Source organism: Crocodylus porosus, unplaced genomic scaffold, assembly GCF_001723895.1.
Source record: "Crocodylus porosus isolate Cpor-Errol unplaced genomic scaffold, CroPor_comp1, whole genome shotgun sequence".
NCBI lineage: Eukaryota > Metazoa > Chordata > Crocodylia > Crocodylidae > Crocodylus > Crocodylus porosus.
Genome location: NW_017728886.1, coordinates 87,296,248 through 87,314,300, shown reverse-complemented (window position 1 = coordinate 87,314,300; position 18,053 = coordinate 87,296,248). Strand labels below are relative to the sequence as shown.

The following is an 18,053-nucleotide window of genomic DNA, read 5'->3' as shown; positions in this document are numbered from 1 at the left end:
CTTAAAGAGGACACGTCAGACTGCCTTATGCCAGCAACAGAGTTCAGCAACATTGAATTATATTTATGTAATTCTTTAACTTAGTATTTTTCTGTGCTTGAGAGACTTCTTCTGTAGGATTCCATGCTTGAGACTTATTGGCCAAGGCAAGGGGCTGCCTCTGATCTGATAAACAATGATGTTTAAAGGTTACAATAAGAAGAGGTCATTGACCAGCAGTTACTCCAAGTAATGCTGAACAGACTTAACAAGGGGGAACGAGAGAAAGAGTATTCTGCAACCCCAGGCATGTGATGTGCAGATGAAGCAAAGGGAAGGGGGGGAGGGGAAAGCTGTAGCTTTCAAAACTGTAACAATAATCATTCCAGATTGAATAGATTTACATTTTCTTTTGGTAACAACCAAGAGATTAGCATTATTTTTGAACAAATATGCAATAAAGTATCAAAGCAGCCGGAAGTTTATAGAAATACAAACCTACTATTTCATCATACAGCAAAATGTATATTGATCAACTAGCTACTTACTAACACATTGAACTAATTCATCTGTGAACTGTCTGGACAAAATTATGGCTGGATTTGAAAAGGTGACAGAAAAACGACGAGCTCTAGGCTCATGGTCTTTCATTCCCACACATGCACGAAATAAGAAAAGGCAACCCTTCAGGCTCTGGCCATGAAAACAAGGTTTTCAAAAGTGAAAAAAAATCTAAAGGAATTTCCAAAACAAAGATCACAAACACTAGCTCAAAACACATGGGGGCATCCAGGTTACCACAATTAAGACTGATGGATTCCTAACATTTGTTAAATGTAATATTCCCTTAACATTTTTGCCAATACTAAAAATATATTCTTAAATATAAACATCAATTTTTTTTGCTTCAAAACTGTACTTCACAGACTGTGTCATAACTTACCTCTTTGGAGCATCTTAACATTTTTCAAACAACACGTTTCTTAGGACACAGTCTCAGTAACTTCAGTGGAACAACTTACGTGCTTGAGCATAGACTTAAGTACCTACTTAAGTGTTTGCAAGGACAAGACTGGGCTTGGAAGCGTGACACCAACAGGCCAGAGTGGACAGTGGCCTTTATTCCCCTCAATCTTCCTGGCTGTTGAGGATATAACAAGATATGAGAAAGCCAATGGTAGAGGAAGTACTGAAAATGATATGATTTTAGAGCTACAGGGACACACTGTATGTCAGGGAGTGAAACTAAACATTAAACGGAAGTGTAGTTACTACACAGAAAACATATCTCACCTCAATGAGTGCTCCATTTACAGTTCATCAGTTTACTGTCACCACATTTTTCTCAAGACCTTGTGTGGTATTCTATAACCCACTCCTAAATATTCCAAAGCCCAAGAATAAGGGAAAGGTGGGAAAAGGCAACATTTAACTTGGGTAACATTTTGGCTCCAATAGAGAAAAGACGTATACATTTATCTTTACTCATAAAATATACATATGCCCAGTAAGATGTATGGATCACTTCTGTTCCACATGCCTAAAAAAGTTACATATGCACTTCAATTTTGTCACAGATATTGCCAATTCACTGTGATAATTTAGCCAGATCTTACAGAGGAATCAAAATCCAACCAGAAACTGTGAAAAAATACAGTCTTTAAATTTCCTGTTTTTAACTTGACCAAAATCCAAGTGGTAACTTTATGTCACGTGTGAAGTCGGTTTCAAAGAGGACATTCTCATTTATCCCAGACTGACTGATTTATAACAATCCCTATATAACTCTAAGATGTGTAAGTAGCACTTCTACCACTTTAACATGCCTAAATCACTACCATATTTACTCAAATCTAAGATGAGTTCCCCCCGCCCCACAAATTAATACAGGGGAGGAAGCCCCACATCTTAGATTTGAATACAAAGTAGAGGGGCTGGGGGGGCGGGAAGGCAGCTACTGCAGCTCCAGCCCTGAGCCTGTGTTGGGGTCAAAATGAGACCCACAGCAGCCTCCTGCCCCCCTCTCCCCCTGCTTGCCCTCTGCAGCTTCTGCCCCCCTGGCCCCTTCCCCTCTCTTACTGTCAGGTGCAGCACAACTCCAGCTCAGGTTGGATTACCTCCCAGGCATAGAGCACATGGAAACTCTGTCCCTTGCCCTGCCAAATCAGCAGCACTGATGCTGCTACACAGCTGGCAGGGGTTGTTTCCACATGCTGTGATCCAGTGGGGAACAGAGCCTGAGCAGCATCTGACAGTAAGAGGAGAGGAGAGGCAGAGATTGCATGGAGTGGGGAGAGGCTATGGGGAGCTGGGGGTAGCAGTGCTGGTGTCACAGGAGGCAGGAAGACTACAGAGGGAAGAAGTGAGGGGACAAGGGGATGGGGGGGGTGTCACCTGACCCCACCACCATTATTTTCCCTGCTGTAGCAGTGAGGGGAGGGCGGGGTGCTGTGAATTTAAGACAACCCTCCAATAATTATATTTTATACCTGGAAAATTATAACAAATGTATAATTTTTCCATATGTAGAATCTAATTAGGGGGGGTCATCTTAAATTTAGGGTTAACTTAGATTGAAGTAAATACAGTAAGTGCAATCCTCAACCCTGCTCAGAAGCTACAAAACACTAATGTGTCATTCACTTCTATTCTGGCCTCTCAAAATCCTTCGTTGCCTTGACTGGACAACTGCACATATTCAGATACAACCTGAAAAGGCCACTTCAGCACCTCATTCCCATTTAAGTTCTGTTTTGATGCAGTTTGATCCTGGAAGTGCATACACACAGCATAGGTCCTTGATTCCATAGGAAAGGGAAAACCATGCCAAGGAATTATTGGAAGCTAAGACTGCATAGGCCATTCAGTGAAGGAGGAGGAGGCTTCTGGGTATCAAAGGGTAATTTGCCAATCAATGTGGATAGTTGTACAGCATGTCAGTTTTAAATGTGTTATACAAAATCCACTAGGGTTTACAGAAGTTACTCTTGATGTCTCTAGTTTACCAAGATGCATATAGTATATAAACCCAATGAGTTCAATGAAATAAAATAAATGTACAGTATATCTATATTAATGCACAGGAAAAAAAAAAGAGTTAAACTATTTACTGATAGATGTTGTATATCGCTAAATGAATAAAGTTGTGAAAAAATAAAGACATGTTTTTCCCCCTCCTCTTTCAGTTCTAATCATCTTCACTGACACTTGTAACAATAGCACAGTAGGTAAGAAAAGGCAAAGTGAGGATTTTTATATTGAGAATGTCAGCATAACATATGTTCTGTCTCTAGCTACACTATCACTTTAAAAGCTGGTGCACAGGACAAAGGTGTTTTGGTTTGATATTGTCCTCTATATATTAAGGAAAAATAACCAACTTGTGAAAGAAGCAAACAGTTCAGATCAAATCTTCCTGCAGCAAAACCCCGGGCAGGGGGCCCTGGGCGAGAATGTCTCTGTAGCATTCACTGTGGAAAAGTCACTTATTATTCCTTGTGCATGGTTTGTGGTCTTCTCTTGCCACAAACAGGGACAGTTATGGGACCTTACCAAAACTCAGCAGATTCATACAGGAGGAAGGCGGAAGCCAGGGCCGTCTCTGTAAAAAAACAGAGCCTCCAGACTACTCTAATCCTCAGCCTCCTCTCACAGGCTGATAGCATGGCTGAGAGCACTGGCAGGAACTCCCTTTTGCCCCTGAACATCCCCAGAGCACCCAGAGAAATCTGGGTAGTAACTGATGTATGCCAACTATGTTCCTACTGCACTGCATCCCCACTCAGGTCTCCACCCTTCCCTCTCAAGGACCCCAGATTTCAGACAGAATGAATCAAATGATGTCATGGATTCAATTCAAATCCACGTGGACAGTGCCCTCCTTACAGAGATCTCAGGAAGATGATTCCCTTTATTATATCACAGCTCTGCTCTTCAGCAGTCCAATCTTGCAAGGGGGCAGAGTGCTGTTATCCCATTAGTCATTATAACAACCGGGTGTGCCTGAGGCTTCAAAGAAGCCATTCAGACTTTTGTGGCATTAAACTCAATATTCAACAGCTGAGAGTAATAGGCCAAATCTTCAGCCAGTTTAAATCAGCACAGTTCCTTTGAAGAGGCTTGCTAAGATAGGGACCTATCTATCCAAGCTTTTCTTGCAGCATTCTCACAAGGATGGCATCCAGACTGTAATGACACCAGCTCTGCAAAATTCTACCAGTCTTACATGAATAAAATAACATTTGCTTTTTCATTATTATAGGAACAAAGATATGGCAGATAATACTTTTTTTCTTAAGATGATCTTGAACTGCAGAACATGGAACTCACTAAACATTACAAGGGACAAGGGCCCTATTTATTCTTTTACAGCTTAAGGTCTATCAGTTAAGTTATATTATTTGGGCAATACTTGTTCACAGCTCTTATACTGCAATTCTTATTCTTGGCTATGCTCCAGTACATTATTGGCATGATTAAAGAAACAAACAGAGATTTAAAGAAAAAGATACAGAACAAAACAGACACCTTATTACTTGGTAGGGTCACCAAGGGTTTTGGTAACAAAATAAAAAAAACCCCAAAGCAAGCACACAGTGTTTGTTGAGTCCTTGAAACACATATTTGCTGACTAGCTCAGCACCTGTTATTTCAACCATTAAATAGTGTGAAAAGGACTTGGGGTGGGGGGGAAAGGTAGTTGGACCTTTCTTTGATATATGTTCCCCTCCTCTCCAGTTTACTGGGAGGAAATGGAAACGGGATGAAAATCACCAGGCTCTTATTTCAAACCTCCCTTCCAAAGAAAGTTTCAAAGATTCACTAAGCAAATACGATGACACTACTTCTCATACCTGTTATACAAGGCTAGCAAATGGTACTTTGGCAAACAAAAAACCAGACAAAACACAAAAACTGCCTCTCCCCCAAAATCTCTTTCCCATCCTTTCAAGTACAGTTAAACCACATGCTGCAGTTGTTCAACGATAAGAGAAGGAGAGTCTGGAGGAACAGCATATTTATCTTGCAAAGTACAAAAACTCTCAAAGAAAAAAAAAATTAAAAAACCCCAAACAAACCAATGAAAAATCTTAACTGCCTTAAACAGACCACAGCACTTGCATCTCTGTGGTTGAATCCTCACTTTTCCAACTAACATTAACACTTGTTATGTGGATTTACAGGACTAGTAGAAGACGACAGTTCCAGAAGACGGATTAAAGCAAAAGGGAAAAAGTGGAACATGAAAACGGTTGAGGTTCAAGTGGAATTCTTCCACCCTGAATCAGAATAATACTCCATGGGACTCGAGCTTTAGTCTTGGCATTTCTTTCCCTTATTTGAGAGTATAAGATTTGGCTTTCAGACTCCATGCCAACTTTAATTTGCTCAGTTACAAAGCATATTCTTGCATGGTCCCTGATCAGTATTTGATGGCACAGAAATCCACTTGGAATCATTAATTTAAAAGATTTTTTGCAGTAAGGGATGTGCACAATTAAGTGCTGCCCTGGTTCCTAGTGCAATCTCTAGAGAGCAGTTAAACTAGAGCAGGGATTCTCAACCAGGGTGCCATGGCACCCTGGGGTTCTGCAACTTTTTTTTAAGGGTATCACACAATATTGGCACTGTGTAGCAAATACCTACACAATTCATAAGATAAACCTAGAGATTTCAAATAGGAATCCACTCTCAAAAACATTTCTGATCTCTTATGGTCTTTCTGAGCTCTTTGTAACAGAATTGCTCTATAATTTTTCCATAGTTAAAAAAAATGAGTAAAAGTTAAGAGCTGGCGTTTCCTCAGAAATGCCTTCAGTCTAACAAGGGGTGCCTTAAATTTAAAAAAAGATTAAGGACCCCTGAACTTGGGCAGTGGGGACCAACTTTTTTGGCAGGCATGGCATAAATTAGGCCCTATACCTTCCTCAAGTGCCACTCCAGTCACCTTCATCTGCCAGATCTCTGCATGTAATTAAAAGCCTGAAAAAGCAGCATGAGTACTACACACTGAAGTACAAATCTTAAACCCCCACAACACCACAGCCCAAAGTGGGGTGGGGAAAAGATTGTGTCCTCTACCAACCCACTCCACAAAGGAACCAAGATGTAGCTCCAAAACTGTTCTGCAAAGGCTACTAGAGCTCAGTGGCTGACATGAACTCCATCATTCATAAGGCCACAATAGAAACAATGAGAGGCTATGGTAAAATTGTATACAGCCCACCCTTTTCTAAGACTATTTACGCTCAGGTCTGTGACAACTGCTGTGTGAATCACACAGGGAATGTGCACCTTTGGGTAGTCCTCCAAGGTCCATCACACTTCCTCAGTAACACTTCCACAGCTCTGGGGAATGGACTGGTTTGAGGCCTAATGCTAGTGTTAGTTCAGAAGCACACGACACCCAGCCTAGATGCCAAATTCAGCCCATAAATCTTAACATTGAACCATGTGATAAAGCCACAGCCTATATGGCACAAGGGTTCAGCCCATAAATGCATGCCCTCGGAGACATACCATCTCACCCACAACTGATGTCACTGGGACTATTTATTCATATAAATATAGTAAATCAGGATTTGGCCCATAATCAATCAGCAAAAGACAAAGGCCGAGTTATCAAATGCCTCACTGAGATGTCAGATGTACCATAATTTTGCAGTAAATCTCATTTTATTTCCCAACTTGGATTTACTGTCACCATAATCCAGCCAAGAGGGGCAACAAGGAGAACAAGCCTTCCACTGCAAGGCTGCTTCTGTGAAGCATCACATTCTCATGCACAGGACACTGATTTTACGAATACTATATAACTTAAGAACTGTTCAGCAGATCCTGATCTTACATACAAAACCACATGAATACAAAGGCCCAGTCTGTGCTAAACCACAACCTTACTAGTAACAAGCCTATTTACACACAGGTGACAGAGGCAGGACCATACTAATACGGTAACACTTTCCTTTTATGATGGTGATCGAGAATAACCCGCTCCATTAACCCTAATAAATAGTACTGAGATACAGTGCAGTTAAAAAATAAATAAATAAATAGTTCCTTAACTATCAAAAGCTGCTAGCAGAGCTCCCAATTACGCAGTGGAGAGAGCCAACGTTTATCAGTCTTCCACTAAAAAGCCATAGAAGGAAAGAAAGAAGGAAAGAAAAGCCTTTCCCAGCGTCAATCTTTCAGTTTTGGTGGTTGAACTGGGAAAAAAATATATATATCAATCTGAAAAATGTTCAGGTTGTATCAACAAAGAAAATTGAGGGAAAAAGGAACTGTTTTGATGGGGTGGGGTGGGGAAAGAGTCATTGTAGGAGGTTTTATTTTTTTTTAATGCTAAATCAAGCTACATTTCTAAATGAAATGCCTTCTGGGGAAAAAAGGTCAAAACATTTCATTTCAAAACTGCTGAAATAAAGTGTTTTTACATCATCTGAAAGTTCTCCTCTAGTTCAACTATTTGAGTGATTCAACACCCCGCTCCATTATCCCCTCTCCAACAGGTTCATTAGCTTCCTTACTACTTCTCAAAACCAAGCCCCATCACTTGATTTTTTTCAGGCTGGAAGCAAGATGCTTCATGAAGTACCAACACTGACTTGGAAGGTTAAAGGCAGCAATGTAGGGAGCAATCTGCATTCCAATATGAAAGCCAGCTCTAACAAGCTTTCAACAAATCCTGGATTTATTGAACTACGTCTGCAGAAATGTTGCGGGTTTGGTCAACCTCACCCTGCATTTGATACTTTAATCCAATTATACTGCATGTTCTACACTATAACAGGCAAAATTACTGCTAAAATTACCTTCTAGCCCTGTGAAAAAATCTGCTTTCTTACACCCTGCATGCAATGCTAAAAAAAAGGATCTTTTTAATATACATAACAATATGAGTGATGAGCTTGCTGCACTTCATTCTTTCTGTACTAGTGACAGATTTAAAATAGCTTACCAATGACAGTTCATGCTCAGTGGCTTGGTCTGACTGATGTTAGGCCAAACAAAGTCTACTGCCACCCTTAGTACCTCTGAGGGTGAATTTGATACTTTTTTTTTTTTTACATCAAAAGGAAATTAGTCTCCAGCTAGTGTGGAGCTTCACCCTTTTTCTTTCTTTTTCTGTAACTTCTCCTATTCAAATATTTTTCATATGCTCTTCAGCGCTTGAATGGTGGGGAAGGGTTGTCTTGTAACCTGCCAAGGGGAGCAGCAGAATCTTACATGTTTGTAAAAAGGATACAGATGGTAATTTCACTAGGGTTGGTAGTCACTCAGTGATATTATTCACAGAAGCGGGTGGTGAATTGTATTAAATGATATGGTGTTCTCAAAACTACTCCTTATGGACGGGTCACCATTGGTGATTGAACTGTGTTTCATACTCGTTTTGCAGGGTGTAAAGGACAGCACAAGGCAGTGGAGGATCAGGCCCTCAATGAGCACAAATGGCTCTGTGGGTAAGTGGAATCAGCCAGGCACCAGCCTGAGATAATGAGGGACTGGTACTGTACAGGTTCGCATTGGTTGGTTTATTTAAACATGGCTATGTACATAGTACGTGGTCTACTTGTCATGCACAGAACACATCCACTCTTGCAAGTTAAAATGAGCAGGTTAAATAGACCACAAATCCAGTGGGCAAAAGATACAGACAACATTTGGTAGGTGACAAGTGTCATCTGCCCCCTTGCCTGTCTGCACAACATCAACATTCACATTTGTCCCTCACTGATTCCATTAGCCTCTACATGTGCTGGTAAGCCCTCTGTGTCACTGTATTCTTGACTGAGCAAGCAAGAACTGAATTGCCACAGATGATTATTATCTGAAGTTAATCTAGCAGAGCAAGGATTATTCTGCAAGTCATGTCATCACTTCCCCAAGAGGTACACAACTGGAGAGGCAAACTTGCACTATTTAATACGTAGAGGAGGCTGACTCTGAGCTCAGTTAACTTCACTGGCTTTGACAGCATTAATGCAAACAAGAGGAAGTTCTCACCCACTGCTCCCAAGTCGCTGAGTAAGGTTAATGCTAACGTAATTTGTCTTAGTTTCGCAGACCTCTGTTCTTTGTTTACTTCAACCTCCAAGGGAAATGCAGACCTGTCTGCTGTTTCTAGTTTGTCTGTCTTGCTCACTTCCTTCCTTTTTTTAAGTTAGTGGCCTGATTTTCCAAAGTGCCAGGCATCCATGACACCCACTGAATTCACCATTCACTTTTTACAAGCCATCTCGTGGCCCAGATACTAAAGGTGACTGCTGTGAGCCGTTTACAAGAGTGGATCCTAAGCAAATAAACTCACTTTTGTTTGAGTACAGAAATAGAATCATCCTGAGATTAGCAAGAATTATTTTGTGTCATTTATTTGTTTCCTCAGCTATTCTAGCTCCCTTCTGTTCTACTGGGCAAGGCTGGTTTATATCCCTTTCCTCCCAGCCCTAGTCCAGACTGCTTCATTCACAGGGATGAAAAATCACTATAAAATGGAAATGATCACCTGCCAAACTTAGCTGACAGTACTTAGGGTGATATTTTGTTTATAAGCTAAAAGCAAAAGATCAGTTCATTAGTGTTCCCCACCACTGCAGTATGCTCAGACTAACCAGACTTGTAGCCAATTTCATTTTGTAGGAGACTGATTACAATCCAAAGGGAAAACAGAAATTAGGAAACAGCAAAATGATCCAGGAACAGATGAAAAACATTCAGCAGGAATGGGCAAGAGAATGCCCAGAGAGTTCATTTCATACCCATCTTGCTTTCTAGCTGTCAAACTCTGTCATGTCTGCACATGGATCTAAGTTCCTGCATTGGAGGATTTGGCTCGCTAATGACATGTTGCAACAGAGGAGGACTGCAGCAGAACACTGTCACAGCTCATGGACATTGTGCTGCATTTCCTTTCGTTCCAAAACACTTCTACTGCATAATGTTTCCTTTTAAAAAAGGAGAAGAAAGTACTGCAAACATCACTGCTGTATTTTTTAGCTAGCTTGACCTCTGTATGATTGATGTTAGCATACTGAAAAAGAATAGCGCTGTTAATGCTGTAATATATAATGGTTTGTCGGTACTTCCACTCAAAGGATATCGCACTTTCAGACATTTAGGAATCATCCATACAAACTTATTTCAGGTGGAAGTGTTGGTTTTACATGGGGAAAGAAAAATCAGACCAGCCTAAAAGAAGGTGAAGGGGAAAAGTTACTTTCAAAGAGTCTTTCTTTGTACTTTTACGATAGAAAAAATGGCTTCGTTTTGAAGAAGGAAGTTTAGCAAGTGAGTACTTGTTTCAGAAACATATATATAGATCCCCAACAGCTAAGCATGACTATCTTTTATTAATAAAAAAGCCTTATTAAATAATATGGCACAACCTCGTACTAACAGAAGAACTGTTCCACATTATTTCTAAAGGTCAGACCAATCCTTTACCAGACAAACAGATCTTACACTGTGCCCTTAAACTCAGTAAAATCCAGGTCTGGCAGACTGCCCGAGACAGGAGGTTCCAGCGGCACTGCTTTCTGCTGGGAATGCCCTCCTGCCAGTCAGCAACACAGACCAAAGATGACTACAGAGTATCCACTCTCAGTGTGCGAGACACTCTCTGTTAGCTACCCCTGACCATTCACACCTTGAACTGCACTGCAAGGTGGTGACTCCTGGGTGATTCATGCAGATCAGACACATGCAGGTTCATAATGGCTTTGCCATGCTCAAGAAATGAGCTGCAGCAGTCCATAGTGGCTGAAGATCTCAAGCCTTTTTGAATACGCTCTGTATCTTTTGGGTCATTTTTTGAGGGGGGAGGAAGAAAGAAGTGTAACATAGTCCTATTTATTGAGGTTTAAACTATTATCTATTAAATATCTGAACAAAACTTTCTAGGGATATAGCTTGATGTTAAGGGACTCTGCTAGAGAACAGGCCTGTTGGACCTTTCCAGTGGTGCACGACACATTCCCAAGTTACGCACTAGAGCTAAGGTATTCTAACTACGGTGGTTTTTTCTCAAGGTGCCATCATCATGGCCTCAGGGTGAAGGCTGAACCAAGATGCCAGTGCAAAGTGCAGATAACATCCAATAACCCTGAGATGGATTTTTTAAATATACAGCACTTCAGACATGTAAGGCAGCAAACGCCAAGTATTGTTATTTCTTTGGAGCGCCTTACCTGTTCTCCAGCAGCGTCATGCACACAACCTCACGCACGCCTGGGTTATTGGCCTTTTCAGTGGAGCAACTTTGCAGGTTCCAGGTGGCAACCCGCAGCACAGGCCTACCGTCCCTCACCCCACCAAACATTTCCACGGTGGGACGGGTGGATATAATCTGGGTCGGGCCCCCAGGTGGGAAATCCAAGTCCTCACTCTGCAAACTCAGGGAGGTGGGGCTGGGGTGAGGCTTGGCTGTGAAATTGAGGCCACCGTTGGTATTGGTGGAAGGGGGCCGGGACCTCTCCGCAAAAATCTGATGCCTGATTTTGTCCAAGAACGAGGAATTAATGCAGTCCATCCTCACCAGGTCCTCAATGCTTTTGAAGGGCCCGTGCTCTTTGCGGTAATCGACGATACTGTTGGCTATCTTCTCCGTGACGCCACGGATGCTCATGAGCTGGGCCGGTGTGGCCGTGTTAATGTTGACCTTGGCGGCACAGAGGTGGTGCTCCGGGTTCAGGTCCTTCCTCAGCGAGCTGGGCGAATGCTGGGCAGAGCCTCCTTTGCTGCTCACGCAAATCTCGAACTTCACTTGCTCCAGCTTGGCCGCCCCCACCCCACTCACCAGCGCCAAATCCTCCACTTTCTTGAAGCCGCCGATGTACTCCCGGTACTCCACGATGTTCTGGGCCACCATCCTGGTGACCCCGGGGAGGGTCATCAGCTCCTCCTCTGTGGCGGTGTTGATGTTCAGCCGCTCCTGGTTCACGAGGATGTTGCTGAAGTTGCAGGCGGCGCTGAACTTGCGGCTGTGGCAGATGTCCGAGGGGTCCCTGGGGATGGAGCGGTGGCAGCCCAGGTTGCCCCCCATGGCGGCGGCAGCCCCGCGGGGACGGCCAGCGAGGGCTGCGCTCGAGTTTAAGACGAGCCCTCTGCACCGGCGGCGGCTGCTCGGGGCACACGTCTCAGCCGGGGGGAGGAAAAAGATGCCCCTCAAGCCCTGCAGCGAGCCCAGCCTGCCGGTGCCAGCTCTGCCTCAGGCGGAGGGCGGCGGGCGGGCGGGCAGCATCGCGGGCTCCTATCCCGGAGCCCCGGGGGGACCCACTTTGCTCTGTCGGTCGGAGCTCCGCTCCGCTCCTCCGCGGCGGCGGGTGCGGGTGCGGGTGTTGGTGCTGGTGCTGCCCGGGGCTGGAGTCCCCGCCGTGCCCGGCGCCACCCCAGTCCCGCCTGGCGGGGGCGGGGCCGGGAGCGCCGGTCACGTGGCTCCCCTCGGCGCAGCCACCGGCCCGCGGCTCCCTGTCCCGCTTGGCTGCCACGGCCAGCCCGGGGCATGGGGGGAGACTCCTGGCCCTGGCGCTGCCTCGGCAGCCTGGGGCATTGAGGGGGGAGCGGGACGACTCGGGCCCGAGCGCTGCCCCCCCCACACAGCGTCCTCCCTGCTCTGCCGCCCTCCCGGGTGCCAGCGGGACGAAGGCCTCATCTGCTGGCACAGCGCGTGGGGGCGGCGAAGCCTGGGCTCTCCAGCAGCTTAAAGGCAACTGCAGCCGAGGAGGGCCCGCAGGGTCTGCGTCAGGCCACCCCAAGTCTCAGGAGCTGCCCTGTGAAGACTACAGACATCAGGTGCGTCTAAGAACATGAGAGCTGGCATTTCTTGGGTCAGACCCCAAGTTCCCAGTGTCATGGGGCAGAGGGGCAGAGTGGATGCTGAAAGAGAGAGTGAATAGGACACCAGCAAGGGTTTTTCCCACTGTTCCTTTCTCCTTGCTCCGCCTGCCTTGGACTGTCAGCCTCTGAGTGAGCTCGGGTGCTGAGAGCAGTGGCCCCATCTATCAAGTCAAGTCAGTCCCAAGGCTGAACTGAGCATCAGGGCGCCTTTGATGTAGCAATATCTATATGCTCACCTTACAGTGACACCCTCAAGCCCACCGTGCTGCTCTGCGCAGGCTGCCTCCTAACTAGAAAGTAACATGGCCAAGGTCACGTACTGTTTGGGGCAGGAGAGTTAATACTGCCGAATGACAGTGCCCACAGCCCATTCCCATGGCAACTAGATTGCCCACCACATCACACAGATGTAGCTACTCTACGTCTAGCTTTAGAGGGCAGCATGCTTGAAAGAGCTGCTGCCAGACAGGTAGGCATACCCCATAGACTTGGCTGATGCAGCAGCAGCACCACAGAGTTAATCAGCACTGTAAGCATTTACCTGGCTTCTCTGGAAAGTTTTGCAACCTAACTTCATGCTGCTCCTGCATCATATTACCAGTACCCAGGCTAGCTTGTTAGAGCTGCCTCGGACGTCTATACCACACTGCAGTCACATCCATGACTGCAGTGCAGACATACCCTAAAATATAACAAGCCAGAGCAACAGATGAACAGGAAGGAGAAGGAAAATGTGAGAAAACAACGTGGTTACAGATAGCAGCTATGTGTACAGCTAGATAACAATAATATCATGCGATACTATGTATAATACAAAACATAAACATCAAAGTTCCTACTGTGCATCATGTAATAACAATTCAATGCACACAGGTACACTAGTGTTTGCACTTGAATCTTCTCAGGTAGATTAATATACATATGGTTTCAGTTTACTAGAAATAAAAGACTGCATTTTATCAGCACCCTCTAGGTGTACAGAAAGATGTTTGCATTGCAAGGACTGCGCTCAGGCGCTACTGCTTTAGTATTTGCACTAAATACAGTATTGTGCAACATACATGCCTTTGAATATTTGTTTTCTGTTTAAATTTAAAACTAACCTAGGAAATCAACAATGCTGTACAGAACTGCTCTCTGCAGCTCAGGAGTAGCGCTTATTCTATGGAGAGAATGTGAAAAGTGCTCGTTGAAGTGATTAAATGTTTCCACTTCCACTGAAAAACATACTGATTTACAAACTGTGTTAACAGTCTCCAATGCATCAGGAGTCATGTTAGGATATTAGCCCAGAGCTGGAAACCATTAACCATTTGAGTGAATGTTTTCTGCCCTGCAATCATGCTGTGATAAGAACCACAGCAGTTACTACCTTCGTATAGAAAATACCCATCTATATAATGGCAAGTTTTTACCACATATTGTTTAGAATTTCTTTGAACTGATTAAAGCAGTTGTGAAGTTGCAGAGATCTGAAACTGATGTGTGCCTATATACCTGCAAAAGGAAACAGGCATCTGTGTGTTAAATAATAATAAAAAATATGATGATGATGAAATGGCTCCAGAAAGAAATCAATAGTTGTCACTATCATGAAATACTTTAAATTCCATCAGCAGCTATGAAATGTTTTTATATCTGCCCAACAAAAAAAAATATCCACCCAACAGTATTAGAAGAATTGGCTGGGGAGCTCTCTAAACGGATAAGACTTGACCTTTTCTGCTTCTCAGAAGCAGCCAGCCACACTACATAGCTTTCAGGCTTCTTGCTTGGCTGGCTTCTCAGGATCTACAGGTGTGCTAGTAGCTGCCTGGTTATTTGCTCTCCAGGCTATCCAGCTTTTGGCTCCCAGTTTCCCCAGGCAACTGGCTATCTGGTTAAACCAGGCCCTGAGCTACCAATCTGGTGAGGCTACCTGGTTCCCACAGTCACTGGCTAGCCCAGAGTATTCAAAGACCCCTCCCACAGAAGAGTTTGCATTTTCAAACCTTTTGTTCAGATTTGGAACAACAAAAAATGGAGATGTGAAGTTTTCCTTGTGAAGAAACTGCTGGTACCAACAGAGCTGCAGAAATTAAATACCGGAACAACCGGTTTCAGATTGCGATGCCTTCTCCTTCACTTGGAAACTTTACAGTAATAAATCTTTTAAAATGCTATAGTTCAAACAGATGTTATGGCCTTGATGCAGAAATTGCTGAATGATGTTCTCTGCCTATAGTTGGACAGACTGGATAATCTTAAACGTGCTTAATCTATGCTCAATTTTATAGCTATGTACCACCCACATAGCAGAACCTATAAAACAGTCTGTTGCATGATACAGGTTAAGGTGAACCAGAAATCTGTCTCCACAAAATCTTGCAGCATTAGGTCTTGCATTCCCCCCCACAGTTGTCAGGGCCACCTATTCATATTCTCATTAGAGAGCCAACTGACAATGTACTAGCAGTCAAGTTAGCAGATCTCACTTACATGGACTGTAAGAATTACAAGGTTGGCAGCACTGAGCAGTTAGATACCACTTCCCTTGAGTGAATGCTGCTTATGGGCAGTCAGCTGTTTCAAGAAGAAGCCACATAAATCCAACCTTCCCAACAGCTTTCTCCCATGGTGAGGTGTCTCAAGAGAAGATGGACTGAAAATTTTAAAGCTTTTTGCTGCTGCATTTTCTATTCCTGAATATGGCAATTTCCTCTGGCATCCCAGTATTCCTTAGGGGTGCATTAGCAATGAAAACTTTTCTCCACTGAAGTTGGTGGCTTAAACTTAACTGATTTCAGTGCAGTCTGGGACTTCACCTCAGGTACACATGGGGCTGGGGTTGTCCCACAGGTCTGGTATTGTAACTGTTTTTAACAAGCAGAAGGAAAGTAAAGGACAGTTGATTATCTGGAAATATTTATTTGAATAACCTTTTTAGAAAAAGACAGTGTTTCCTGCATCACTACTTCTGTAATAGTACTTGCACTAGCTGGAAAAATGAGGCAACTGACATCAAACATCTTTCTGAAGTCAAGAAGAAAAGCAAACTCCATACAATTTGATTAGCTCCTTGTCATTGCAGGTTGTCACCTCCCTGAGGAGCAACTAAATCCCCGTGTTCCCTGTTGCTAAATGTATAATTTTATCTTTCAGTTGCCTTTAGCTGATACTTATCTGTTTCAGAAGTTTAAAGCAGTCAAATTAAATTGTCAACTTATGGAAAACCACGAGCCTTATATGCAGTCTAAGGAATTTCATATTTTTTTCTAGGCATTGGTACTTTCAGGAAACAATATTATTCATTAATGTTTAACATCAGAAACATTAATAAATCCCTCTCACAAGGCCTATCTTGACTTTATTTTATTGTTTCGTTGAAAAAAAAATCTAGCTCCAGTTTTATATTATTTATTTAAAAATGTGCTGGCCTATATGAATTTATAAATCATATAGTTCTCACCAACAGTTTGCCTTATAGATTTAAATGATGAGTTAAAATAATTGCTTCCTTCAGTTACAATTGATCATAGATTAAAAAAAAACAGTATGACCACTTAGTATTTATCTTTCATGTGTTCAAAGATCTTTATATGTGTGAATTAATCCACCCATGGATTTAGCTTTTCAACTAAATATATGAAAACATTTTAAGTTACCAGAGCACTAGTCCATATTACTTTTGCTTTGCAAATTCTAACTGGCCCTGTTTTGAAGTGAAAACTCCAGGTCCTGGTATGTTACTGTTATTCAAATAAATGCATCTATCGAAAACTTAGAATTATTCACATAAGTAAAATCTGTAGCACTGGTTCTTAATGTCCCTGAACTTATTGTGTGCAAGAAAATATCAGGTTTCCATGTGATGACTGATTTCCCTAAGAACAGTTTATTTCCATTATTGCCTCTGCATTTGAAAAAAAAAAAGATTAGAAAACAAAATTTCCCTTGCTCCAAATTACCAGAAGAAATCAGGAGAAGATAGATTTTCAGCTGGTAGTAATTTCACAAAAAATATGGCATCATGTTTTAATGGAAATCTTTTCCCATACTCTACCCTACCGCCCTGGAAAACTTGGATTTTACATATGAAGCTTTGCAGCACCAATAAAAATAACTGGCCAAGCTTACCTACACCCACAGGACTTTGAACTTATTTGGGAACTTTTCCAGGTGTACCATCAAGAGCAACAAGAGGTGATGCATTTGTTGCATAATTGTTGTGAGAAACACCCTCATTAAGTGTCTGATCTAACTCCCAATTAAAGCCAACTAATAGATCCCCAGTGATTCAAAATGGAGCTGTGCTAATTTACATGGAAAGACTGCTTGGCATTGTTGAAAACATTAATTTATGTCATTTTTTTTTCCTCTTCTGTCAAATATCAGTTTGTATTTAAAAGAGGAAATAGGCAAGCAGGCCAGAATAGGATAAGAACAGTTTAAAGACATAAGATTGGCATGTTCAAGTTGGCAGGAGCTGATGAAATTCACTTCAAGGGATACACATTTGCTGAAGTAATCTCTGAGCTATGGTAGAGTATGGGGGAGGACTAGAGCACTGGAAAAGGGCAAACACAGTACTTGTTATTAAAAATGGAAAATTAGACCAGGCAAACATTCCCAACTAAATTATTAAACAATTTAGAAATAACTAGATGATCATATGGTGATAAAAAGCAGTCAAAATGATTTGTCTGAAACAGATTATGTCAAACCAATCTAATTTCCCTCTTCAGCAGTCAACTAATGACTTAAATGATGGAATATTATATGTGCTATAAATTTTGTGAGTGACATTTATTAGGGAGGGGTTGCAAGCACTTTGTGAGACAGGATCACAGTTCAAAATGATCTTGACAAACCAGAGAGACGGTCCAAAATCAACAAAGTAGAAATCAAATAAGACAAGTGCAGAGTGCTACACCCGAAAAGAAGAAAGCAAATGCATAAATACAACATAGGGAATAACCGGCTTGGCAGTAGTAATTCAGGGTCTGGGGAGCATAGCTGATCACGGACTAAATGTGAGTCAACAACATAATGTTGTTGCAAAAAAAAAAAGTCAGATATTATTCCAGAATGTGTTAGCAGGAGTGTTGTATCTTAAGACACAGGAGGAAAGGATTTCATTCTACACCAGACTGGTGAGATGTCAGTTGGAGAAGGGTGTCCATTTTTCAGAAGCATGGGGACAAATGGAGAAAGTGCAAAGAAGAGCAAGTATGATAAACATTTTAGAAAACTTGACC

The 18,053-nt window shown here is 42.7% G+C and overlaps 1 protein-coding gene across 1 annotated transcript in view; it reads right to left on the bottom strand.

Moving 5' to 3' along the window:
* Positions 1 to 12,293, bottom strand: part of EEPD1 (endonuclease/exonuclease/phosphatase family domain containing 1) — an 81,009-nt gene extending 68,716 nt beyond the window's left edge. Inside the window, exon 1 of the mRNA XM_019538650.1 lies at positions 11,169 to 12,293. Within this exon, the coding sequence (XP_019394195.1) occupies positions 11,169 to 12,022 (854 nt within the window). The 5' untranslated portion in view covers positions 12,023 to 12,293. The remainder of the gene's footprint in view (positions 1 to 11,168) is intronic.
* Positions 12,294 to 18,053: the final 5,760 nt, after the last annotated feature.